The following is a 25,639-nucleotide window of genomic DNA, read 5'->3' as shown; positions in this document are numbered from 1 at the left end:
CGGAAGAATTTTGGATGACTCCTATGGGGCTTAATTCTTCTTATCCTTCCAATATAATCCATAACGCCAATAGCATGCCCGCCTCCCTAGCCTCCAAGTCTATTTTGAGGGACCTGATGCCGTATAAACAAGTCGAAAAGCGTTTCCCTCACAACGACGCTGCCGCCTCGACCGCTCCAGTTCCTTTAAACAAGCTTGGACTCGTCACGACGATCTCGACGGGGTATTTCCACTCCATGAACTTTGCCCAGCCTAAGCAGGAATCGTATTAGCCACCGTCCACTTGTAGTTTTTCCCGGGCTTCTTGGATAGCTGACACTCCATATCCACCCTCCTCGAAGCACACAACATAGTATCCCACTCACCCCAGTATGCACACTTCCGCCCAAAGTACTTCCCCACATACGGCACCAACACCATCGTCAGCAGCAACTCGAGCTGCTGCAAGCTCTCCCGCCACTCGCGCTCCGCATCCGAGAGCTCCTCGTCATCATCTATCGAGTCGGTCGTCGAGGAAGGCAGGGAATCGATCTCGTCGGCATCGTCGTCGTCGTGCTCGATGAACGAGGCGGAATTCGTCATCGACATGGCGGCGGTGTGGGGGTTTAGGTTGGGGATTGGGTCGCGTAGTGACGGCCGTTCAGGCCATGCAGGCGGATATGGGAGACCGGGGGCCTGCGGTGCTGGCGATGGGATGGGGGAGCGTTGAATGATGCTGAGTGGTGGTAGCCGACGATGGAGCTCGGAGTTGTGCACGCGGCTTGGCGTGCATAGTCGATGCTGTAGATGTGGCGTTCACAAATTGGTGCACGTGATCGTGGAAATCTTGGCGTTGAGACGACTCATCTCAAAGCCCGCCACACCGCAGTCCAGCACTCCACTTCCTCTCCTCCACCACCAACACCCTCGATCGAAGAACAACACACGTCCGATACGAAATACGCAGAGAAGAAGCCACAGAAGGCGCGAACCGAGCAAACCGCAATCATGGCCGATGTTGTATGTCGAATTTCATTATCTGCCCCACGTTCAAAATCCCCCTCTGTGGCGGGCTTCGACAGTCGAGCGCCACAACTCCATATCGCATACCGCTTCATCTCTCCCGTATCCAGTATATCTCAAGCTGACAGCAACACCCAGGCCGAATCCCCAGTCGAGCGCAAGCCTCGCAAATCCGTCGCCTTCAGCGATGGCGCTACAATCGTCGACAACGACGGCAACGTCACGGAACAAAACGCAGACGTGAACGGCGACAAGAACTCGGCGGAGTCACACTCAGCGGGTAGGTCCAAAATAAACAGTGCGCTCGGCGAGCCCTCGGGTCAGCTTGATGCTTTTGCTATGTTAGTGGCCGGTGGATGCGGGCTGACGGAATATAGATGCTGTGGACGAGGTGACCGATATGTTCAAGGACCTGGCGAAGAAGAAAAAGAAGAAGAGTAGCAAGACGAAAGAGGAGGACGGGGAGGCGCCGGCGGCGGATGCAGAGTTCGACCCCTCCGCGCTGAAGAAAAAGAGGAAGAAGAAGACGCCGAAGGTAGATTTCCGGAACATCTATAGCGAAGAGTCCTAGCTAATATTCTAAGAAGGCCGACACCGACGACTTCGAAGCCAAGCTCGCCCAAGCCGCAGGCGCCGAAGGCGAGAAGCCCGAAGAAGAGGAAGAAGCCGCGCCCGTCGAAGCCGGCGACATGATGAAGGGCACGGGCATCTGGGCCCACGACAGCAACGCCCCGATCAAATACAACCTCCTTCTCAACCGCTTCTTCACCCTCCTCCACGCCCAGCACCCGGACCTCGCGAGCACCGGCACAAAATCCTACAAGATCCCCCCACCGCAGTGCCTGCGTGAAGGCAACAAGAAGACCATCTTCGCCAACATCGCCGAGATCTGCAAGCGCATGAAGCGGACCGACGAGCACGTTACCCAGTTCTTGTTCGCTGAGTTGGGAACTAGCGGCAGTGTGGACGGCAGCAGGCGTCTGGTTATCAAGGGTCGTTTCCAGCAGAAGCAGATTGAGAGCGTGCTACGTCATTACATCGTGGAGTACGTCACGTGCAAGACGTGCCGGTCCCCGGATACAGAGCTCAACAAGGCCGAGAACCGTTTGCTGTTCGTCACTTGCAATACCTGCGGTTCTAGGCGGTCTGTACAGGCTATCAAGACTGGTTTCTCGGCACAGGTCGGGAAGAGGAAGAGGCAGCAGGGTTAGATGGCCGGCTTCCTTCGATGTTGCGCTTTTGTTTTCTCTGGGTTGCAGAAGTCAGACTTGTGCAGATTCTGGCATCCGAGTATTGAGATTTAAGGGTCGGTATATCCCCCCTTGTTAGCGGGCGGATGAAGGGTATGACCACAGGGATGACCGTATGACGGGTCTTATGAACTTCGAACGGTCGCTTGGCTTAGGTCAAGGATCCATTCCTAGGGATGATTAAACTAAAATGGACGATGGGTTTATGTTCCTCGAGGGTAGTAGGATAACTAAGCAATCGATTAGCATGATTAAGTATATACATGTCACTTTTTTTGCACACTATCAATCGTGCAGCGCTCGACGTCGGCATGCGGGGCATGAAAAAGGTGGCACTCTAATTGTAGGACAAGCTGTCTCGTGAGTACACCTATCCACCACTGCTTAGGGTGCTTCCATACATTTTCAGAAATCTAAACAGGATAGAAACTCTTCACTCTGCGACATGTGGAAACTTGTTGAAGCACTTCAAGCAGTGGTAGACAGGTGCACCTATAAGACAGCACCGCGTGGGTGATGAGTGTTAACAGAACAACCCGTGAGCTGTATACACACTTATTCCTGTGCTTGTGTACGCTTGTTTAGCACTGCTTGAGGTCCTCTGGTATGTTGTTATTATTATTATTCGTAGAATACCAGCTCTGGCATTTCTGATCGGCTCACCGGGCCAACCTCAGACGGTGTTGAAATGCTTGAGTGTGCTACTTTTTTTTTTTTTTTTTCCTGCACCGCGTGGTCGGTCTGATTGCGAACTGAACGGTGCTAATCTTCAATAATCTCAATTTTTTTTTTTTTTCATTTCTCCCAATTCGTCACTTGTTGTTTCATTGCGCCTTCGCACATTTGATCTCTCAAAATGCTCATCTCGTTCACACACTACATTATCACATCTATCTATCACATCATACCCCCCAAAACCACCCACACCAACCCCCCGACTTCCATCCACCGCCACCTCACCCCCCTCCTCCCCACTCCTCCCGTAAACTGCGCCTGCCCCTCCCCCGTCGCACTCGCCCCCGCCACTGTCTCAAACGGGACCGTCGCCCCCCCAACCACTAACCCCGTCCTCGCCTCACTAACCACCGTCCCCGCAATCGTCGCTGCCGGCCCACCCGCCCACAGCGTCGTCCCCGCAACCATCACACTCCCCCCCGGCAGTTCCGTAGCCGTGTACACCTGCCCCCCGAGCGTGATAACCGCATCTTCTGTGGGCACAGGCAGCGCGCTGAACGGGATGGTCGACGACCCGACGATCAGACCGCTGGGGGAATCTGAGATCACCAATCCGCCCGGGAGGGTGAGTGCGGGGCTACCGACGGAGAGGGTAGTGCCGGCGATGACGACGCTGTTGCCGAGAGACGTGGCTGTGAAGACGGCGCCGTTTGGAGCGGTGATGATGGCGCCGGTGGGTGTAGAGGAGGGTGGTGGTGTGAGGAGAGCGAGGGTCGAGACACCGGCGGGCCCGCTGAGGATGATATGGCCTGGATCGAGCACGCTGATGCTCGTGCCGCTGATCACAGCCCCCGGCCCGCCGGCGGAGAGGGTCGTCCCGCCGACGACGACGGTGCCTGGATCTGAGGGGTTGGTGAGGAGAGGCGAGCCGCCGACGCTGAGAGGGGGTGCCGCGGGGGCAGGGGTAGCGGAGGGGATAGTGAGGGTGGTGCCGCCGACGACGACGTGGCTAGGGTCGGGGACGGAGAGGGAGGTGCCGGATATCACGGTGCCTGGGTCCCCAGGGGCGAGCGTGGTGGTGCCGCCGATGGTGATGACGCCTGGAGTGCCGGGGTCGCCGACGATGGGTTGGCCGCCGATGGTGGTGATGGTTGTGGGGCCCAAGGGGGGAGGGCTGTTGTTCCCTCCCGGATCTGAAGGGTTGTTGGGCGTGGTGACGGGAGGGATGCCGGCGGCGGCGGAGGAGTGAGGTTGGGGGACGCCTGGTTGGGGCGTGTTGGATGGTGTGCCTGGGTCGCCTGGATCGCTTGGGTTGCCGCCGTTGCTGGGATCGATGGAGGAGGGGAGCGCAATGCCGCCAAGAGAGGAGGGGGGTTTGGGAGGTGTGTTGGTGGGTACGTTGACGGATTGTGGAGGGCCGGGTCCAGGGGTTGCTGAAGGAGATCCAGGGTCTTTTGTGGTTGTGGAAGGGAAGAAGTTGCCTACGGAGCTTACTGCCCATGGAGGGTCATCTGGGGAAGTAGTTAGACTTCATATGCACTCACAAGGTGTGGTGTAGTTGGAAAGGACGGGGGAAATGAACTTACAGAGCCCATCCAAGTTTAGGTCGCACGACGCCCACCGCGGGTCCAAACTCCTCACAGCAGCTGGGACAGCAAGCACCGGATTATACGAGCCCGATATCTCTGTGCACCTGCTGAAAACGCAGTCGTTCAACCCATCCCACGCAGACCACGGGACTGGCTCCTGGAGGTCAGCGTAGTTGAACGGCCACTGGGTTCCTCCGTAGTCGACGCCGGATTCTCCACCAGACTGTGAGTAGGGGGTAGCGCGTAGACTGAAAACATCCGAGGGCGCCAGTGTTAGTACTTCGCCCTCGTATCCGGGCTGGCCGACTGGCAGGTACTGGCTCGACCATGAGCAATGAGCCCCAATGGTTTGTAGCGAGACGTATACATTTCCAGAGAACCAGGTCGTGTTGCCTGGCAGAACGGTATATGGGCCTGTAGTAATAGGGGTCCAAGCTGCAAGATATGGTTAGCATCGAGATCTGTCATTTGACATGAGGCACAACGGGGATCGTAAAGACTTACTGTTATTAGTAGGAGGCTGGTTCCCCGGGACTCCACTACCAACTGGTGCGGTGGCGCACATGTCTCTAGACACATTTGTCTGTGGCGGGAAGTAGAAGAGGCGGACATCTCCTCCGCCAATTGTGCAGGCTGCGCCGGGAGTGCAAGTTGGAGCATCGGTGTTGCAATGAGGCTTATATGGGGGTATAACCGTGCTGTGATTCCATGAGCATCCCAAACTAATACAGCAATTTGAGGCTGAAGCACTTGCGCATGAGAAACCAAAAACGTACCTAACACTATGGCTAATCGTAGCCACTCCACCAGGAGTAAGCACAAGGCCTCCCCCTAGAAATCCTCCGGGCAGCGGAGTAGTCCTAATATACCAAGTCCAGGATGTTCCGACACCATACATCTCGATATCCTCGGTCCCTATTGTGATCGTTGGTTGTGCGGTGACCGGAGACGGGAAAGAAGTTGTCGTTCCGGCAATAACAACGAAAGAAGCGCCCGGAGCTAGGGAAACGACTGTGGTTGAGGCTGGAAACGACTGTGTGGCATAGACGCTGGACGCAGAGTCATATGTCGACCATAAAGGCGCGCAGTCATCGAAATTGATGGAGCAATTAGGTTGTAGCGTTGTAGCTAGGCCGACCACGAGGGCATACCATGAGGTAGTCGAGGGCGGGAGTAAAGTTGTAGATGTTGCTGTTGGAGCCGACGAGATGAATCGAGGGTGGCCATCGCAAAGGGTGTATTTAGAAGTGGTATAATACGTATGGACCTCGGTCACTGTTACGGAACGAATTGTTTCTGTGGTCCAAATAGTGCTAGAGTTTGCGGTCGTCAAGTAGTCGCTGAATGAGCTCACACTATACCATTCATTTTGACATTGTGCCGCGTAGAGGCTTCCTAAAGTTTTGTTAGAATGGTTGTGAAGGATTGCGCAAAACTCACCAGTTCCACTTGGAGCAACCGTCCCACTATAATTACCCACCCATGGATTTACATACGACTGTTGACTCAAGGTAGCTGTGAACGAAGAACTCGAGACAGCACTATCAGAGAAGGAGGTAGAACTAATCGCCGTGCTAGCTGAAACGGAGTTGCTTGACTCCGTAGAAACGACCGTCGGAGATGCGCTCGAGCTCGTCCCAGTCTCTCCGATACCATTCAATATAAATGCAGCTACTCTATTCGTAGATGACGAAGTAAAAGCAGTACTATTCGCTGCTGAACTCGATGATTCTGTAAAGCCATCAGTCCCATGAGTTCAAGAAACCCCGAGGAGATATTCCTTACCAGTCGCCCCCCTCACCAGCCCAACCCATCCCGCAAAAAGAGCGAATGTCAGGATTTCCATTTCCCTAGCCCTTTAACTCTAGCAGCGGCGCTCAAACCAGATAAGCAGGATTCTCAAAAGCGAGGGTAAGTCAAATCTCCATAGCAAGTGAGATGTGTACAGCACCAACACGCCCCATCGTCCAGAAGTCTCAGTGTATCACAAGAAGGATCGCAGTCCCAGGCACTAGATATACAAGCCAACATTTCCCCTCCTAAGCCCTGCAGTCAGCCTCCCGGCTACCTCTGAACCATTGACCCAATTGTGCAATGGTGATGACCAAACGGCGCTCCCGATGAGGTTTGCAGATATCAAGTCAGATTATCCACCCTCTTCAGCCTGGTCACGACCTGCATATAGCCGACTGGCGACCAATAGCCGCACTATGAACCCTTGTCACTCTCAGCAACTGTGGTATTCTCACTGTCGAGCAGTGCAGGGGAGTATAAGCATTCTGGCAGTTGGGGCAATGAATGGCGGGGCTGTGTCCCGGGATTGGGGGCCATGGGGTGTCGCCTTCCGAGGTCGTATGGTTCACACCCTCTCCTGTCTTTCACGGGTTGCCTTGCGACTCCGTGAAGAGCACGTCCGCTCGTTCATTCGAGAGTTAAAAGGAATGCGGCCTGCCTGTTTAGTGTTTCTGAGATTCGAAGGGGATGGAGGGTGCTCGTGTGTGGTTCTACAGCATTGTGGCGGGTGCCCATTGCCTTTAATAGGCAGTCAGCTCTGCTGCCCCTTGCAGAGCCCCGAAGTCGTGAGCTGATCTCCTCCCTTCTTTACATGTTCCAGCTCTTTTAATCTGGCGAATGCTGTCGCTCGAACCCTAGGGAGCGTGAAAGGGGGAGGGAGGGATGCTCAGCTCCAGGGATCAGCCGAACAAGGGCATGTTGCGAGGGTCAGGGTGACGATGAGAGACCGCACCCATCGTGTCACGGAGGCCTTCGCCGGAGAACTAGTGCTTTCACGGAACGTGTTGTAGTACGAATTAGCTAAAAGGAAGGGAGATGCGACGTTGTTACAGGCTTTGGGGGATCGGCTTAGTGGCGTGTGTTGGTGGGAATCCTTCCGAGGAACCTGGGGGCATTCACGGCACTACCTACCCGCTGCTAACTTGATTTCATACTACGTACCTAGAAAAGCTGACAATTCAGTCCTCCTAGTCCAAAATGGTCGTTCTTACGTGCATGTCTATCGACTCACTTTACCAACATCACGTGAACACGATACCAACACGGTAAAACATAGGTTACGCAATCTACCTATCGAACGTCAATACCAGCAATGAACTATCCGTCCAAGTTCAACTTGATATGCAACCTTCACTTCAAATAAGCCACACACCTCCCATCGTAATGCCTCCCAAAGGATCCTCCCAACCAAACCCTTACAGGGAACATCTACTCCGCACCCCCCAACGCCGCACAAAACGCTAAATACCACGTCCTACTCGCTCCACCATCAATTAACCCATAGTCAAACCCACTCTTCGCAAAAAAATTATACGCTGTCTTCGGATCCGCCAACGCGTAGTCAGCCCACAAGACCCCACGCCAGCCGCCCGCAACCGCATCCACGCGCCCATTGCTGAAGTAAGTATTCCACTCTTCATTGACGAAATCCTTGGAGCGGATATACGACGTCGCCGGGCTGATGGGGAGCATGTGGATGCCCTGGATGTATTCGGGGGCCATACCGAAGTAGGTGGCGTGATCGACCTTGTTCTCGAAGAGGATGCCGGTGACTTTGTTGCCGATGATCTCGGCGGGCTGGTTCGTGTTGTTGGAGGCGAGGAGGAAGTAGGCGGGGAAGGTGCGTGCTTGGATGGCGAGCATGAGGTTGCCTGCAGGATGGATTAGCATGATTTCTCTTTAGGAAGAGGGTTGTCTTGGAAGTAGTGTAGTACCTCGCATCTCCATGTTCTTGTCACCAATCGCCTTTCCCCACATCTTGATGCTCAGACTGGCCATGGAGTCCTCGCTCGTGCTCTCTTGATCCTTTCCGTCTCCGCTCTCGAACAGTCCCTTCGCCCAGCTGTGGCCCATCCACCAGTCAAATGACCGGGAGAAAGGAAAGAACTGCGGGTTGTCCATGTTGCTGTTCGCGAAGTCCTTGACCAGCATATTGACCCAGATCTTGTTCTGCCCATTGTTGATAGTCAACCAGCTAGGATCCAGGGTCGCGATAATAGCAGCAGCATAGACGAAGTAGCCATAGTGGAAGTGGTGGTCATTGTAGTACGTATTCCCGAAGTCTGCGCCAGGATCTTGGTACCCGCCTGTGGTTATGACTCCTCGCCAGCTCTCATCGTACGTCAACGGCGCTGCCTGTTTATTCTGCACAAAGCGGTCAAACTCGACCTTGAGCTTGTCGAGTGATTGCGAGTAGAGCGTTGGCTTTGGATTATTAGCTAGGCCGTACAGGGTCCAAACGATCATTGCGAACTTGGCGATGCCTTTGCCGCTGAAGTACATGCTGTTAAGGTTGCATTGCGTGCTCATATCGACGTTCAGTTCATCCGCAGCTGCTGCGGAAATGGCAGAGATGGCTTTGGATGAGAGTCCGGTGCGCTTCCGATGCAGAATCGAACGCTTGAGCGTCATTGTTGTGGGCCCGAAATCCATAGCCTCAGGTAGGTTGGGCTCAAGAAGCGTCATGTGATCCGCTTGAATGGCGGTCGCAAAGCCTTTGCTGGCCGTAGCAAAGCGGATCGATGTTTTGGCGGCAGCCGTTACGGGGTCAAATGAATCAACATGATGAGGGAGCGCAAACATGATGAGAGGCTTGGAGGTATTCCCGCCTTTAGACCATGTAAAAGTGTATGATCCAGTCGTACCACCGCCAGTTTGCATAGACGTAGAAGCGGCAATCGTGGCGCCTGTGGCATAGACGCCGGCAGACTTGTCGTAGATGTTTTCTTCAGCTGCACCACTAACGCAGCGGACGATTTGAATGATGCCGTTGAAGTTGGCAGGTCCCAAAAAGGTGGTATTGGGCTTGGAGGGGTCCCTCTGGAAGCCAGCAGAGTTATATCCTCCGTTCGGGGTCACATAGATGAGCCATTGGTTGTTGTCCTCCAGGAGCACTCGGTACTTGACCGTTGAGCCCATTGTGATGGGTGCATCGATAGTGCGGTATTGCACGTGGCTCTGTATAGACGGAGTAGCTCCTTTGTATACTCCAGTGATCATTCCAGTTCCTTGGACCACAGGGATTGTGATGAGTGGATTTGCCCCAGCAGCTGGACAAAGATTCGCGTTCACGGTCAGGGCTTGGTGATTATCCGTTGTCAAGGTTGTAGAAGGTCCCAGTTCAGCGGCGGATAGGATCATGGAGTGTATCCCGATAGGATTGAGGTAGTATTGATGCGGAATGCCGTCAGGACTAAAGACAATCTGCCTCCGGTCAAGCTGAACAATTCCCATACCCCAGCTTTGTGCATTTCCTCCGCCATGGGCCCATTGCAGTGAGTAGGGGTGAGTCCACACAGGTTGGGTCTGGCTTCCAAGAAACCAATTTGCGTAGAATTTGTTCGTTTGGAGTGGCCTGTTGATATCTCCGACCATGTTTAATCGAGGGGCCGGGTGGGAGGCATTATGAGGGATCTGGGGCGGAGCAGGGCTGCCATCGATGAGGGTGAAGAGGTTATCGGAGGCCATGGTGGACTTTCCAGACGTCTGAGATGCTGGTGTTGTGCTCTTGCTAAGTGAGGAGGGTGAAAGATGAGTACTATATGTTGAGGTTGAAGGTCGAGAAATCGTAGAAGAAGAGGATGCAGTCTCGGTGGTAACCTTGTAGCTTGAGGAAGAGATATGGCTTGTAGGAGCAGTCTAAGAAGGCGCGGAGTGTCAGCGTGACCTGATATACATGGCGCATCAGCGTCGATGAGAAGCCGCGAGACAGCCCAGGGCAAGACCAAGCGTTTGTTTTTCTGAGGCAATAGTGAAGGGCAGCCAAGTTCATGTTGTAGAAATGGAGCCGTCTTGCAGGTGCGTTGGCGCCTCCATATTTCGGAGACCACTGTAGCCCAGCACCAATTCTAGAAAACATGCCGTACTCACAGTTGTATTATGCCTCGAAGCACTGGTCGCCCCCACAAACAACTTCGAAGTCGAAGTCGAAGTCGAAGTTGTCCACTCACACAGGACGCTTCCAGATCCACACGTTGGATCTAACGTCGTAGTTCTAGAGTCGCAAAGTGTAGTCCTTACAACAACAGTCTTCGTAACTTTGACGCCTTCCTCTTCCTTACCGTCTAAGAGTGGGTGGGCCGATATCCTAGCGACCTGCGCCAACATCAGTACGAACGTACCAGAAAACATGGCTCGCCGCGTGCTTCTGAAAAACATGACGATCTGGAAGAAGACAATCTTTTGGAAAAATATAATAGCTTCAGCTTCTTTTAGGATAGAGCATTCGCTCGTTCATAGCAACATCCATCCCCATACCCTTCATCCATCTTAACAAAAACCAGGCATCAAGGGTGAGCATCGTGTGATAAGAAATTCGCTGAAGCATGACATCTTCTCCACGAGCGAAAGAAGAGACCTTGGTCATCTTCTCTTTTCACATGAAGGTCTCTAAGCTCGTAGGAGATAGAATGAATAACAAAGAGCTGCCAGTCATCGCCTCTTTACACATGAATGATGGACTGGGGTCTCGACTGCCGTGCAAGGATATAAGCGGCTCTGTACTTACCTTGTGATGTGCGTTGCGTGCCGGGGTGGCGGAGAGTGGGAGGACAGGTACCTGCTAGACAAGATGCAGCGTGCGCGTTGCAAATGCAGGTGGTCTAAAGCGGTGGATCTGGAAACAAAGGCTTTATACCCGGGCAATCATGGTAAGTTGTCGGTTGCCGGCCTCGCTGAAGAAGCTCAAATGATGCAGCCCTCTACAGAACTGATATTGATAGCATGGGCGGCGCTATTTGGTGAGACAGCGGTCTTCCGCGGCGTCTCATCACCAGCAGTACTCTGTAAATTCCGTCTCCTTTCGTAGTAGCAAGGCTTGATGGCGAATGAGAGGGTAGAGAGGGTTTTGATAAAGTGTGGTTGACTTCATTGACCCCAGGTTTCACGGCCCGAAGCGAATCGCGGCTTGAAGGGCCGAGTCAGTTGATAGTGTCGCTCTCCGGGATCCATGCTGCAGCTGACAGCGCGAGCTGGGGAGCCGACTGTGATGCAGACTCGAAGGTTGGCCATGAAAGCCATCACGGACGCTGAGGGTTGTCATGGGATGTGGAGTAGTACTGCAAGGTGGAGTTGAGATCTGACGACCCCACAACGCCGATTTCTCGTTGCCAAAGGACTTTTACATATATTCTCGGCATTTGTTAATGAGACTTGTCACTGCCAACGAATTCTTTGGGAGTTATCGTGTTTACACAGGGAAGAATTGTATTTCTACATTTAGCGACCCGCTGAATTTGGGAGACCGTGGGCGTGCCACAGCACAACCATACTGTCAGCTGTGTATACATAGATCTATGTACTACGTTTGCAACAAAGAAACTCGTTTCATCAAACATCACAGAGAAGAACACCTCAAACCATCGGTTTCTCCATCGGCAAAATGATGCCTTGCTTGACCAAAACCCGAGGCTTCGTACTGTCCTGGAACATGCTCTTCGTGCTCCACTCCGGGCCCAGCGGCATGCGCAAACTACGCTCGTACTGCGCCTTGCTCTCGAACGGATGCGGCAGAACGGGCGCCAGGAACTTTGAAGTCTTTTTGACGCGCTTCTGATTGATGATGACTCGCTCTAGCTTGGCATCTTTGCGATCTTTGGCTTTGATGCCGGCTTGCTTGGTTAGCCAACGACCCTTGTTGCGGGCTTGTTGCTTCTCGTTGACGCCTTCGCCGACCCAGTTACCCCATCCAGGAAGGGTATTGTCAACAATCTTGTCGTCCTCGTCAATTATGGCTGCCTTCTTTTCCTCTGCAAATTGGGCTTCGACATCGTCGCCGGCGAAGCCTTTGGCTGTGAGCTCTTGGTTGCGCTGCACAAAAGGGAGGTTGAGAAGGCCATCATCTGAGTCCTCTTGATCCGAGTTCACTCCGTCGTTGCGGTAAGTGACGGTTTGCCAGCCGTCGGCGTCAGGTCCGCTGATCGAGGTGGCTGGTGGCTTACGGCTTGACGCCGTCTTAGAGTCAGATTTACCAGTCTTACTTTGCGGGTCGCTTTCAACAGCCTCTTTTACTTTGGACGGACGCGCAGCCTTCCTGTCTTTGACGGATGCCGCGAGGAAAGGATTTACCACAGGGGCAACATCGGAAGACGCGTCTTTGGTGGACTTTGACTTTTTACTTTTAACGGTTGCTGCAAGATACGGGTTGCTTGTCGGCGCATCATCCTCAGTATCGAGTCCGGTGGACTGGTATCTAGCTTTCTTTCCAGCTGATCGTGGTTTTTCGGAGCTCGAAGTCTCAGGCCTGTCGAGGATGACATCCAATTCATCATCCTCATTTTCATCATCTGATCCTGGTTTCTCCTCGAACTCGTTCAATGGCCGTCGTTTTGGTTTGGATGACTGTGACACAGGCCCGAACTTCCTTCGGCCTTTGCTAGCACGCCTCTCATCTTCTTCGTCGCTCTGTGTCTCTTCACCAGCTAGCTCCCGCCGGATACGCTCGATATCTTCGTCGTTCCTAGCTTTTCGAGCCTGCTCCGCCTTTTGCATGAATATCATAGATCCCAACTTAGAGTCGTCTTTCGTAGTCCCACTTCCCTCGAGTCGATTAAGCTGACGGCGTAGTCTGCGGTTTTCCGCCTCTTCTTCGTCTACATCCTCATCTTCTTCATCCTCCTCGCTGCTAAGATCTGAATTATCATGGTCTTCATCACGAACATCCTTGCCCTCAATCCTTCTCCTAAGTTCCTCGTTCCGTCTGGCCATCTCAGTCACACCAGCACGGGCATCCTCATCCCACGCACCTCTCCCGCTCTTCTTGACACCTTTAGCCCACTTGCTCTCGCGGTGCTTAGCGCCCATTCGCTCCTCAGCTCGACGACGGTCATTGTACTCGCGCTCATCTTCGGAGACCTCGACACCATCAGCAGCGAGCGCATCTTTTTCCCTTTGGGCGTCCCGTTCGCGTTCTCTCCGATGTACACGCCTATATGACTTGCTCTTTATTTTCTTAACGCGTTTAGCTCGGATCTCCTCGCGGAACATTAGTTCTCGAACTCTGCGAAGCTCCTGTCGTCGCCTAGCGACTTCTTCTAAGGGTAGTTTATTCGTCTCAAGCTCTTCAAATTCGCGAATTTTTTCTTCTTCGGACTTTCCAGACTTGGAAGCTAATCCACTCTCGACTAATATGGACTGAATAGTGGTCTCCAAGTCGTTCATCGGAGCCATCTGGGCTGTTGGGATCATTTGATTCGTCCCCATAGGGATCCCCGCATCAGGGTCTTGCAGTGGGAAGGACAAATGCTCCGCACGGCGATTATGCTTTACTGTATCAACCCATCGACCGAGAGTCTCGTTGGCTTCCTTGTTCGCTGCTACGCGATTGAGGCGGTCTTGTTGGCGTTTAGGTAGAGGGGCGTCTAGCTTCTTAGAAATATCATTCCGCTTCGACGGTTTGGCTTCATCTCGTAGCCGTTTCTTCAACGTCTTCCTAGTTTCAGTGTCGGCGTTGGCCAGGATTAGATCTAGGTCGAGGGTCTGAGCACCGGAGGGGCCAGTCTCTGCTACTCTTGTAGACTCGTTTCGATCGAACCGTCGAGGGCCTCTGGAAACGGGCGCCTCTTCTGGATGTAGTGAAGCAATCAAGTCTTGCAGCTTGTCCGCAGCGTCTTCGTCCTCTTCATCCTCGCCGTCTTCGCCAGACAGGTCGAGGTCGTCTAGGCCGTTTTCATCCAGGTCGTCCTCGTCACTAGGCTCGTCCTCGCTCTCCTGCTGATGTGATCGCCGCTTCGACTTCTTTTCTTTTCGCTCAGTCTCATCTTCTGCGTACTGATCAAGTGCAGTAGCCAGGTCGATCGCCTCGTCTCCAAGGCTCTCATCGTCGCTCTCATCCTCGTCTGAATCTCCCTCGTCGAGGTCTAAATCCATATCTTCATCCACCTCCCTCGCTTTGCCCTTCCCCTTGTACGCAGTTTTATTCCCTCCGTTCTTGTTCTGCGTCGTAGACGACCCTCGGAAAGCCCAGCCAGCGAACCTCTCCTCATCACTCTCCCCAAACGCCTCTTCAGAGTCAATGTCTGAGTCGTCATCGTCGTCTAGGTCCACATGGCCCATCTGCCATTCATTCCCCTCGCTATCACTGCCCTCATCGACCTCGTCGTCATCTTGCCCGCGCTTCGCACGCTTTGGATTTTCTTCGTCTTCGTCTTCGTCTTCCTCGTCGTCGTGAGGGCGTTTTCGGTGAGTGGGAGCGCCATCGAGCTCTATCTCCCCGAGTCTGCTTTTGCGGATCTTGGTGCGTTCGGGTGCTTCGTGGCCGGCGATAGCGAAGGCATTGAGGCTGCGTTTTGAGGCTTTGGTTTTGTTGCGTTGAGGTTTGGCTTTAGGTTTCGAACTCGGAATGGAGCTGCGGGATATTCGGGGAGGCATATTGGGGCCTCTACACTCTATTTAGAGGTGGGAGTGGCGCTGTGAAAAGGTAATGTTCGAGGAGGGGATTTTTGGTCGCGAAATCTTGGCAACACTTTTTTTCTGCCACCGCTCACGTGCCGTCGAATCAACTCATCCCCAACCTCAACTCCAGCCCTGGAGACAGCATCAATCGCATCGCATCCACAATGCAGCCAACGCCCATCCTCCAGCGCGCCCTGCGCCGCCTCCAACTCACCACCAAGCAAGCGGGCAAAGACTACTACAAGGGCAACCGCGTCGGATCGCATGGACGGCACACGAAGCACGGCAAATACATCATCGAGTGGCAGAAGGTGCGGACGTATGTGTGTCCGAGAGACCTGGAGAACAGCAGTGTAAGCGCACCTTGATGTATTTGTTTGGAAGGGGATGATTACTGACCGGGGAATAGTTGACGCCTTTCGTCGCGAGGCGCATCGAGATAGAACGAGGCACGTTTGCCGGTACAAAGGGGCCAATGGATGGAGAGGCGTATCTGGAGAGGTGGAAGGCCGAGAATGGACAGGATTAGAGGCTTTGCGCTAAAACATCGCCCATCTAGGAGTTTTATGGAGGCAGAGTGTAGGCAATTGGTCAAGATGTTGGGTATCATCTGGTGCGAGGAGGGCAGACAAGACGTCGCAATCTTCAAGATGGAGCTGTATTATACGGGCATATGGAGGCGTTTTCTGTACGCAGTGTACAACCACGAGGTGTATAAAAAATGGACGAAAGTCTGGTTGCTTCCGAGCTTGAAAGCACCCGGCGTGGATTATTTGCTGCCCTCGACGTATGCTTCCTATACAGACCCTTTCCCAAATTCTACAGCGGCAAATATGATGGGCTCTCTCTATTCTACTCACTTAATCCATCCCAAGCTTGACTTCAGGTGAGTAAAGTGGTTCCAAATCCCAAAGAGCCCTAGCGCAGATCAAATATCAGCAATCAGGCCATTTCTTACCGAACTTTCACCCCTCATCGGACCGCTAAAACTCACAAAAATCACCAACAATGCCACCTAAAAAAGCAGTCGAGGATACGTCAAAAAATGTCGTTGCCTTCGGGCGCGTCAAGAATACCCTGAAAATGGGTTGTGTCGGCCTCCCCAACGTCGGCAAGAGTTCACTGTTCAATTTATTGACTGAACAGAGTGCCAGTGCAGAGAATTACCCTTTCTGCACTATTGAGCCAAATGAAGCGAGGTGTCCGGTTCCTGATGAACAATATGTAAAACTTCCGACGTTTAATCAGGTATCTGTACTAACGATATTGGAAAGGACTTCCTTTGCGATATCTGGAAGCCCCCTTCGCAATACCCAGCCTACCTCCACGTGACTGACATTGCCGGCTTGATCAAAGGCGCTTCAGAAGGTCAAGGTCTCGGAAACGCCTTTCTCTCACATATTCAAGCTGTCGATGGCATGTTTCATGTTGTCCGAGCTTTTGATAACGACGAGGTGTTGCACGTGGACGATTCGGTCGATCCAATCCGCGATCTAAACACCATCCAAAGCGAACTCTGCAAGAAAGATCTAGATATTCTCCAAAAGACGAAGATCGCCGAGGAAGCTACGGTGAGGAAAGCAGGGGGGAAGTTCAAGATGCTTCCGCTTTTCGATGAGACGACAGCGAAGATCAAGACAGTAAGACCCTCGCTAATCTCAACAACGGAGACGTCCGGCTGAAGATCTCTACAGATGCTGGAAGCCGACAAGCCCGTCCGCGACGGCTCCTGGACAACCGCCGAGATCGAGCTGATCAACGAGAAAGTTCGTTGATTCCAACCTCCGTCTCCGTTCCCTAGCTCCCCCCCTTTCACAATCCACTCCGAGCACGAATCCAGATCTTCCACCTAACTCTACCCCACTAACACCCCCCAAAGATCCGCCTCATAACCACAAAACCAGTCCTCTACCTCGTCAACCTCAGCATGAAAGACTACCTGCGCCAGAAAAACAAGTACCTCCCCAGCATCGCCAAATGGGTCACTGAGCACGGCGGCCAGCCCGCCGACGTCATCCCCTTCTCCGTCGAGTACGAGCAGAAGGTCTGGAACCTGCGCGAGGACCCTGAGGCCCTCGCCGCGTTTCACGCTGAGAATAAGGTCAAGTCCCGCATCAGCAAGATCGTGACGCAGGGGTTTACGAGGTTGGGGCTGCAGTATTACTTCACGGCCGGCGAGAAGGAGGTCAGATGCTGGGTGATTCAGAAGGGGACGCTGGCGCCGCAGGCTGCGGGTGTCATTCATGGGGATTTTGAGCGCGGGTTCATCAAGGCGGAGGTGGTTGCGTATCAGGACTTCCATGACCTGTGCGAGGGCGGGAAGAGCATGGGGCCGATTAAGGCGGCGGGGAAGTTTAGGCAGGAGGGGAAGACGTATGTGGTTCAGGGCGGGGATATTATTCATTTCCAGTTCAGTAAGTCTATGTTCCCGGTATGTTGTAACGAGGACAGTGCTGATTCGTGATAGATGTTGCGCCGCCGAAGAAAAAGTGATCATGTGGAGTCTTGTGTCCGGCTATCAAGAGGATTACAGCTTTCGAGCTAGAATAGATATACAGCAGTGCTCACCACCCAATGTAATGAGCTTTGGGAGCTTATAGTGATTACACCGAACTCCAAGAATCAATCTAGCTGCCGGTATGTACACAACCAAGGAAAATTACACAAGTGCTGTTGCTGGGTATACATCCAAAGGCCCTCTTTGGAAGTGAGAAAATCGCAAACTGCCCCCACCTACTTCATCTCGCTCCAAATCCTCCCAAACCTATCCTCCCTGGGTACCATGCCCGACCCCACTATGACATACGCCGTCCCTCTATCCGTAGTATTCATGCCCCCCGCCTCCCCCCAGATCTGCTCCATTTTCTCACGCGTCGGCGTCTTCTTCTTCCCCTCCCTGATCCGCAGCTTCTCGAAGAACACGTAGCTCGCGTAGTAGACGCAGCTCGTGTTGCCGCGGTCCGCGCCCTTCTTGCTGCGGAAGTCGGTGAGTTGCTTGGACTGGATCTTGCGGTCGGACGTGTGGTACTGCGCCATGAGGTCGCGCAGGAAGCCGGCTTGGGTAACACCATCTTTTTTGAGGTGAAGGTTGATTTTGCGGCGGATTTCGTCGCAGGTATCTGGTTCAATAAGACGTTAGTAATGCCGTTACGCGTTGAATGCGAGCTTTGTGGTTCGTACCGTATATCTCAACAGAGTCGGTCTCTTCGCCTGGTACGGTTACAGAAGCGACATCGTGGGACGCAGTGGCGGCGGCAACCGTGGTGGCACGCGCTGTGGTGCGCTTCTTCTTGGGCGGAGGAATGCCTTTCAGCTCTCGCTTCTTGAAGAATTTCCAGGCGGCATTGTAGGCGGCGGAGCCGGAGCCTTTGTGGGTGCCGCTCTGGCTCATGAAGCCGTTGTAGGACTTGTTGGAGACGCCGATCGCGTTGCAGAATTCGCCAATCTTCATTTCGCCGGAGTCGATGAAGTTGCGGATTTTTCGTCTGCGGTTGAGGTGTAAGTCAGTGATGTAGCTATACATATATGCTATGCAATGATGGCGTACCTCACGACATCGCAGCTGTCCATAGACATGCCGTCGAGGTCATCGTCCTCAGTATCGAATTCGTCATCGTCATCGTCAACTTCCGCGATACCTCTCTTTGCTTTCGGGTCTTGCGACGTCTACGCCGCGGTTAGATTCTGTGACCTGGACATTCGATTTGGATGGCTTACCGGTCCGGTCAACTCTTGCGTCAATTTGAGCAGCTGCTCATAGGCTGATTTGAAGGTTTGCGAGTCTTCTGGCGAAATTCGGTACAGGTTCCAAGCGCTGAGGACGCTGATTGCATAATTGTACTTTTCATCGCCGAGGTGCGTCATTAGCAGAACAGCCTTGTACGTTATAAAGTGTGGGAATTTCTGTTCGGCTTCTTCTTGGGAGAGAACATCGCCATGAATTCTCCGCGTACTGTTCGTAGCCGGTTGCAGGGTTTTTTGCCGCAATGCTGGGTGTCCAGTCGGCTTCTGCGGCTGAGGGTTCTCCTTGTGCACCCTCTCCCGTTCACTCAGCTCCTTCGAGAGTTTGGCAAGCTGCTCGTTGGCTAGTATGTAGTCTTTCGAGGTTTTCGGACTCCCTTGCATCCTCGTCCACAGCTTGGCGACTTGGTCTTTGGTCTTTTCTTTCTCAGTGTGTAGTAAGCAGGTGAGCTGCATAACATCGTATGGTTCTAGGAGCGGCGGAGCAGCTTTCGGTTTGATTGATTTGACAGTTGTGGAGGGTTTCTTGCCGATAGGGTCCGCTCGAGTTACTTGAACGGCGCGGTTGGGATCGATAGATCCCAGAATGGGACCGTGGGCAACGGGTTTAGAGGGGATAGCGTTGTCCTAGCATGGTGGTTAGCGATCAGATACACATCTGATGCTCATTGAGTGTAGATAATTACCACAAGCCTGGACATCTTCAACTGCTTGTCGTGCTCGGTGGATGATTTGTTGAATTCCTTTCGATAATGGTGGGGGATGCGATGCAGGGCGCGTAAGGGGGTGAAAGAAAGGCTGATATCCCGACCCTGTCTGTTTATTTATGTTTCGGTCCAATCATACGCGTAAATGACCGAAGTCACGTGTGGAAATTGAGATCGCTAATGACTACGTCTAATCCACTTTCTCGTGATCTTCACGACGTGTCTTCATTAAATTGACCTCACGAAGCCACCATAGATAGCGTCATCAGCTTGTCAAAACGCTATAGAATGACTACCTGTGATTTATACTCTACAAATCTTTGACATCGTGTTCTCCCCAAACTGACCTTGCGGAGCCACCACAGGCAGCGGTATTAACGTGTTAAAACGCCGGAAAAAGACGAGCTCTGGTTCACGACCACTGAATCTTGATATCCAGTATCAATTAAACCAACCCAGCGAGGCCACCACAGGCAGTGTTGTTGACGTGTCAAAACGCTGTGAAAACACCACGTTCAATCCTTGATCTCGAAATCTTTCCATCGTATTCCGATTGAAATAACAACGCGAAGCCACCACAGGCATCGTCATCAACGCGCCAAAATGCTGCGAGAGGTCGACATCCTATTCACGGCCTCCGAACATTCACAACCAATCTTAATTGAGCCAGCGCAGTGAGGCCGCCACAGGCATCGTTATCAACGTGTCAAAACGCCGTACAAGCATGACATCTGATATGAAGCCTCCGGAACTTGACGTCGTATCCTGAAATTTCCCATGGTATCAGAGGACTCCGTGCAGTGGCACCACGGTGTTGAAACACCGTGAAATAACTGCATCTAAGTTGAAACCTCCGGAATTTGACATCGTGCGCTGGATTTGTTCACCGTGCGAGGGCACTCTAGACGGTAGCATTCGCCTACTAAAAGCACTTATAATAAACGACAAGCAAAGCATAAAGCGTTCCAGTTACAAGTAGTCCCCCAAAGCATGAGCCCTCTTAGTCGCAAGCAGTTCACAAAGCGTCCCAGTCACAAGTATTACAAAGAGTCCCCAGAGTGTGAAGTCATGATTCGTTAATTCCGTCGCTATATAGACTAGAAAGGTCTACCCATTGAGTCGCTTTCGTCGCAAAGACTACTATAAAGGACCCCTCTTAGTCTAGTTTTAGTCGCAAATACTATCAGAAAAGACCGCTCCCCATCCCCCTTTAGAAGCATAATCTCCAAGAAAGAAGCACCCATCGCCCGCTTTTACCGCAAATTCAGCCCGAAGAGGCCACCAAAAGCTCCATAGAATGAGCAAGAAAGCACGAAAAGGACCGGGAAATCGCGCGCTGTCGCTCACGCTCACGCTGCTTGCAGTCGAAAAAGCACTAGAAGCACCTACGCTTTCGCTTCTCAAACGCTTACAAGTAAAACATGGAGTCTTTAAGCGCTGGGTGCACATCGCGGTGCCAAGAAAAGTTGGTAAAAGCGGCCGAACCGTCTCCCTTCAGCACGTTGTGCAGGTAGGAGCGGCCTCTCTCGCACAGAATGTCGGCATAATAAGCGGGAGGGCAGACGCTCACAGAGCGAGTTGCGCGGCCGAAGGTGTAGCAGAGGTTGTGGGTCTTGGGAGACGTCAGCTTTCTTGTCACGGAAGGCGAAACAAGAGGAAATACTCACAAGTCGCTGCAATTGGTCCGCTCCGAGCTTGTTGTCGTCTTTTATGACGACGTAATGGGCCGGCTTCGACGTGCCTTGGAGGCCTTGGTGTGCTACGAGGAAGAAGTCGAACAAGCGCTCGCCAGTGACGCCTCGGTCGACCACGGTTCCGGGCGAACAATTGCCAGTTCGACCGTCAGCGTCCGCAGCCGTTGTGGGATAGAAGCGGGTGTGGTGACGCTTCCCGACCACAATGATCGAAACTTTTGGATGTTTCGACGTCGCGCCGTACAATTTGTTGAAACTAGCCACGAAAGCCGGGTACTCTTTCTCCAGCACGATCGCGTACTGGCCCTCCGACACGCCGTCTCGGTACACGATCACCTTGTCGGGTAGACCTTTGTTCTTTGAAGACCAAAGCTTCAACCGTTCCGTGATCATTTCCTCCAGGTCGGAGACCATTTCCTGTCGACCACGCTGCGTGCGGATACTGGCCGGGTATTGGGTGAATTTTGTATCGGAAGAGGCCACGACGCCGGCGATGGATGGTGAAGATTCGGAACTACCAGGCGAAGGGTGGGTGACGTCAATGCCAAAAACAATCGTTCTGGCGTCAAGAGGCTTCATTTCCGCGTCCGACACGTAGTGGTTCACGCCACCCTTCTTCAAGTTGAATTTCAACGCGACGTTGGCGAAGTATTGGGCCTGTCCCTTCTCTTTGGAGAACTTCTGGCCGATGTTGCACACGGAGGGGACGCCCAGCGTGATGTCGCATAGGTACTTGACGCAGTCGTACAAAAAGGCGTTGTCGCTCGGCAGAAGAACGAACAGAAACGCCGGCTTTGCGGGCAACTTCCTGAGTGTTGTGTTGAGAATGTCCGTAACAGCCTTCCCATTGCGTGAATTTAGGTCCTGACCGCTGACAGAAGCAATCACTGGGGCCGTTGCTTTGCCGAGTTTGACTCCATATCGGCCCAAGGTTTCCGAGAAGTCGATCAAGTACCGATTAAGGGCCGCGGCGCCCCCGTATATCGTGTCCCGCGTTCCCTCGTTGATAACGAGACAGCTCCAAGAGGGAATACTTACGCCTTGGAAGAATGGACGAGGCTTGATTCCGTCCGCCAAGTTCCACTTCCCGTCACGTGGCCTAACAGCATTGGTGGTTTTGCTGTACTGAAGGGCGGGAGGCTGAAGGATGCGGCCGTCGACGGTGAGCATAGAGGCGCTCACCTTGATGCCGTACTTCTGCAAAGAGGTGTTGATACCTTGGGATACCGGATTGATACCGACCACGTTGAGGCCGGACTGAATAATGGACACGGCGTTCTTATCGGGGCTGCGTGCTGCAAACTCAATCATTGATCGAGTTTGGTTCGGAAGCAGTAGCCTTTTGGCTTGTTGGCCTGGGAGAACCTCACAAAGTTCCGCTGGGATCCACGACGGGTCAGTCCTCGTGCCCGTGTTTACCAACGGAAACGCGGGAGTTTTCAGCGTGATCTGGTGCACTACGGACACATTAGCAACCTGAGTATTAAGCGCATGGGAGCGTCATGGCCTCCACGGGGTACGGTCAAGCTTACCCTGTTGAAAGTAGGCGGCCACGGTCAAACGTTGGGTGGCACCGGAAGGGTTGGTGTAGTCGAAATGAGTATTTGTGGCGTTTTGACCTCGCGCGGACATCTCGGCAATGGTGTGAATCTTTTCCTTGCGAACGGGCCCATTCTTGTCCTTCTTTGGCTTCCCGTTCACATCAAGGTCAATAAGGTATCGCGTCTTGATGCGCAACTTCTTCGCAAACGCCGCAATCCGAGCGGACTGTAGGGCATCTTTCGGAGGCCCGCCGTTGAATTCGGTCAAGAGAGTCATCAGCGGACCGGGCTTGTAGAAGGCACCGGTGGCGACGTTGATGTTCACAATGATCCGACGAACACCCGTTCGAACGCTGGAGTAGAATCCGCGTAAGGCTAGGAGACCCTGACCAAGATCTGCCTGGACAAGCTCCGGGTTAGCGAAGGGGTAGAACTTGTTACCTCCGCCAACCGCATGGTTGGCCTTCGAAGTCGGGCCTTGGGAGAGCAAGATGTTGAGGGCCTGGATGGTCTCCATGCGCAGAGGGTAGTATCCGCCACCACCTTGGAAGGAAATGTCCTTCAGCAGATCTCCGACAGACACAGGGGGCAGCTCTTCCACCAGAAGCTTCCGCAAGTTGCGCTTTCGGGCTGCCGCTCGTGCTGGGGGTTCACCGGCCGTGGGTGCAGGAATTGGTTCGGCGCCCTGCGCGTGCCAGACAAGGTCGAATGATTGGCGACCGTTGAGTGTCACCTTGTCCGTTGTGATAATGATTTGAGCCCCATCGCTTGCAGCCGTAGTCCCCTGGAATGGTGGCTGTGAGAGAAGCATCTCAATGAGGCGCTTCTTCTTCGGCTTCGGGGTGGCCGTTCCCTCAGGCTGGAACGCCACGCTGTACCGATAAAGGTACTTTGGTGACTTATCAGCGGGAGTCAACGGGAAGTAATTGGCCCAAAGGACAATCTTCTTGCCAAGAGTGCCGTATCCAGGCCGGCGAGGCAGACGATCCGCGACAGAGAGGTCGGACATCTGGGCGGACAAATCCATCTTCGTCGACGCGTCCTCGAGCTTGGTGACCTCTGGGTCCGGCTGAGGAAACGTGCCATTACTGAAGCGAAATCTTTAGCGCTGCGTTTCAAATGGTGGATGTTGCTTACCCAAAGACAGCTACAGGCCCACCTCCGAAGCCTCCACGGCCACCTCCACCTCCCCGCGGAGGGCCACTGAATCCACCACGGCCACCTCCACCTCCCCGCGGAGGGCCACTGAATCCACCACGGCCGCCTCGACCGCCACGACCGGTGCTCATTGTGTATGTGGGTGCGGTGTTGAGCGAACAAGTGACTGGTGAGGTGTTCTAGAGCACGTGTGCTAGACAACTTGAAGCGGAATAGGTCTAGAAGAGGACGCTTTGTGAAGGACTTGTAGTGGAAGGGGGCTAAAGCGGGGCAATTGGCGAGGCTCTTAAGTGGTGGAGGTTGCACAAAAGCTGACGTAAGCTAGGCAGCTGCTGTAGCTACGAGTGAGGAGGTCAGTTACTGTTAAGAAATGATGGGGAGTGAGCGCGGTGAAGACGTGAAGAAGTTGAGAGCAGTGCGTGGGGCACATGAAACAAAGCTGAGCCGCCCACGCGTGGTGAGATAAGTGATGCCAGGCGCCACACCCCGGATCGAACGAGCCAACCAGTATATCTGGAGGCGCAGCTACCTCCTATCTCATTGAGGTACCCAGCGCTAATCAGACCACTGTGGACCAATGTGCCAGCTTGCTGGCGCACGAGGCTAAGTTCACGCCTGAGGCAGTTCGATTGAGATCAGGCACCACACCCCAACGCATTTTGAGGGAGCCCTCAGTCTTGGCAGCCAAGTTACCTCATTGAGGGTCCCCCGGGGCCATGAGACCAGAAGTGCCAGCGGTAATGAGCTCAACCAAACCGCGAGTGACCTGATCCCCGTAATCGACAAAGAGACTCCCAACAGACGTACCTAGTGACCACACATGGGCTCCACGACCGCGTAATCGTAGTAGGTAGATGTTCTTCAAGAAGTTGTATATACATGCGCTGTATGTACAGAACTTCCAACAGACACGGATGACGCAGGGTCTTTGGAGGGTAGAGAGAAGCCCCACTTCTGAGACTTGAGCTGTACAGAACACCGACCCTAGGTTTGCTCAAAGGACGACGCAGAGGGAGCACACAGGAGCAATGTTGTAGCAGGACTGGTGTTTGGGCACCGGCAGCGGTGTGATGCTGCAGTCAGGTTTGCAGCGAACGCCGGAAGACGGGGCCCCGCAGAGGCACGGACGGATATGACCCAACGCGAAGCTAAAAGCGCGCGGGGCTACGGGTAATCACGTTATCTGGCGGCACAGTGGGAAGACTGTATACAAGGGCGATGTGGGAGCACAAAATCTACCTCGAGAGCAAGGCAATGATCAAGTAAGAGGGTTACGGCGAGGGAGGGCGTGTTGGGCGCTCTTATGTGATTATTGAGCTATTGCGAAAATATGATATCAGATTTACAGCCTCTGTCGTGCATTCCTGGCACCATCTGTGCAATGAGCGCTGCGTCACTCGCTCCAACTCACCGGAAAAATCAACCAAATGGGCTGCTCGCTGCCGGCAAGGAGTGCGGGTACGTGCAGGGGCTTCAGGAGGAATGAGATGAGAGCAACGCCCTGAAACCGAGCCGATAAGCCACAGCTTGTATATTGGAAGTCGTGTAACAGAGGCCGCTGGCAATGTAGCAAGCACATCGAAGATCGTCGGGGCCAGGGGGCTGTGCAGAATCTAGATCACGTGAATATTGTTTCCGTACGCTCTGAATCAGAGGCCTCGAATGCCCATGCCGGGAACTCAGCACCTCCTAAATCAGCAACTACACAGCAGTCGCGCTGGTCATGAAATCAGTACACTGAAGACCTCGTGGGCCGTGCAGAGTCTGTCACTTGTGAATGCAAAACCCGCGGAAGCTAGATCAGACGTGTAACCTTTACCTATTGTCTTCTGACAGGCTACATTGAGCCGCCTGAGAGGCGGCGCATGGTAGCAAACA

The 25,639-nt window shown here is 53.4% G+C and overlaps 9 protein-coding genes across 9 annotated transcripts; 3 read left to right on the top strand and 6 right to left on the bottom strand.

The window, feature by feature from the left end:
* Nucleotides 1-148: 148 nt before the first annotated feature.
* Nucleotides 149-588, bottom strand: BDZ99DRAFT_507600 (uncharacterized protein; the record flags this gene model as incomplete). Its single annotated transcript, XM_033724262.1, has 2 exons — nucleotides 149-252; nucleotides 366-588. The coding sequence occupies 2 exons, from the start codon at nucleotides 586-588 to the stop codon at nucleotides 149-151; spliced, it is 327 nt and encodes a 108-aa protein (XP_033579232.1).
* A 281-nt stretch (nucleotides 589-869) lies between these two features.
* On the top strand, nucleotides 870-2,328 carry BDZ99DRAFT_263743 (uncharacterized protein). Its single transcript, XM_033713818.1, has 4 exons — nucleotides 870-999; nucleotides 1,141-1,300; nucleotides 1,380-1,537; nucleotides 1,590-2,328. The coding sequence occupies exons 1-4, from the start codon at nucleotides 988-990 to the stop codon at nucleotides 2,211-2,213; spliced, it is 954 nt and encodes a 317-aa protein (XP_033579231.1). The 5' UTR covers nucleotides 870-987; the 3' UTR covers nucleotides 2,214-2,328.
* A 127-nt stretch (nucleotides 2,329-2,455) lies between these two features.
* Nucleotides 2,456-6,362, bottom strand: BDZ99DRAFT_568968 (uncharacterized protein; the record flags this gene model as incomplete). The annotated part of the gene is made up of 7 exons (XM_033727838.1): nucleotides 2,456-2,482; nucleotides 3,213-4,438; nucleotides 4,514-4,951; nucleotides 5,021-5,214; nucleotides 5,293-5,911; nucleotides 5,957-6,247; nucleotides 6,302-6,362. 7 exons carry the CDS (start codon nucleotides 6,360-6,362, stop codon nucleotides 2,456-2,458), a joined length of 2,856 nt encoding a protein of 951 aa, XP_033579230.1.
* A 1,059-nt stretch (nucleotides 6,363-7,421) lies between these two features.
* BDZ99DRAFT_558106 (glycoside hydrolase) lies at nucleotides 7,422-10,687 on the bottom strand (the record flags this gene model as incomplete). The annotated part of the gene is made up of 3 exons (XM_033727222.1): nucleotides 7,422-8,181; nucleotides 8,245-10,154; nucleotides 10,503-10,687. The coding sequence occupies 3 exons, from the start codon at nucleotides 10,685-10,687 to the stop codon at nucleotides 7,739-7,741; spliced, it is 2,538 nt and encodes an 845-aa protein (XP_033579229.1). The 3' UTR covers nucleotides 7,422-7,738.
* Nucleotides 10,688-11,717: 1,030 nt separating this feature from the next.
* BDZ99DRAFT_460990 (uncharacterized protein) lies at nucleotides 11,718-13,694 on the bottom strand. The gene has a single exon (XM_033719514.1). The coding sequence runs from the start codon at nucleotides 13,685-13,687 to the stop codon at nucleotides 11,882-11,884; it is 1,806 nt and encodes a 601-aa protein (XP_033579228.1). The 5' UTR covers nucleotides 13,688-13,694; the 3' UTR covers nucleotides 11,718-11,881.
* A 1,390-nt stretch (nucleotides 13,695-15,084) lies between these two features.
* BDZ99DRAFT_382883 (uncharacterized protein) lies at nucleotides 15,085-15,449 on the top strand (the record flags this gene model as incomplete). Its single annotated transcript, XM_033715298.1, has 2 exons — nucleotides 15,085-15,273; nucleotides 15,330-15,449. 2 exons carry the CDS (start codon nucleotides 15,085-15,087, stop codon nucleotides 15,447-15,449), a joined length of 309 nt encoding a protein of 102 aa, XP_033579227.1.
* Nucleotides 15,450-15,699: 250 nt separating this feature from the next.
* On the top strand, nucleotides 15,700-17,729 carry BDZ99DRAFT_263678 (uncharacterized protein). The gene is made up of 6 exons (XM_033713817.1): nucleotides 15,700-15,806; nucleotides 15,867-16,144; nucleotides 16,195-16,560; nucleotides 16,615-16,686; nucleotides 16,800-17,334; nucleotides 17,388-17,729. The coding sequence occupies exons 2-6, from the start codon at nucleotides 15,929-15,931 to the stop codon at nucleotides 17,411-17,413; spliced, it is 1,215 nt and encodes a 404-aa protein (XP_033579226.1). The 5' UTR covers nucleotides 15,700-15,806; nucleotides 15,867-15,928; the 3' UTR covers nucleotides 17,414-17,729.
* BDZ99DRAFT_486874 (uncharacterized protein) lies at nucleotides 17,654-18,371 on the bottom strand (the record flags this gene model as incomplete). The annotated part of the gene is made up of 2 exons (XM_033722806.1): nucleotides 17,654-18,039; nucleotides 18,101-18,371. 2 exons carry the CDS (start codon nucleotides 18,369-18,371, stop codon nucleotides 17,654-17,656), a joined length of 657 nt encoding a protein of 218 aa, XP_033579225.1.
* A 2,055-nt stretch (nucleotides 18,372-20,426) lies between these two features.
* On the bottom strand, nucleotides 20,427-23,964 carry BDZ99DRAFT_568962 (Piwi-domain-containing protein). Its single transcript, XM_033727837.1, has 4 exons — nucleotides 23,741-23,964; nucleotides 22,595-23,691; nucleotides 21,036-22,519; nucleotides 20,427-20,980 (listed from the first exon to the last, which is right to left on the bottom strand). The coding sequence occupies exons 1-4, from the start codon at nucleotides 23,890-23,892 to the stop codon at nucleotides 20,777-20,779; spliced, it is 2,937 nt and encodes a 978-aa protein (XP_033579224.1). The 5' UTR covers nucleotides 23,893-23,964; the 3' UTR covers nucleotides 20,427-20,776.
* Nucleotides 23,965-25,639: the final 1,675 nt, after the last annotated feature.

This window comes from Mytilinidion resinicola (genome assembly GCF_010093595.1).
Source record: "Mytilinidion resinicola strain CBS 304.34 unplaced genomic scaffold BDZ99scaffold_6, whole genome shotgun sequence".
Classification (NCBI taxonomy): domain Eukaryota; kingdom Fungi; phylum Ascomycota; class Dothideomycetes; order Mytilinidiales; family Mytilinidiaceae; genus Mytilinidion; species Mytilinidion resinicola.
This window is presented reverse-complemented; position numbering and strand designations above follow the sequence as displayed.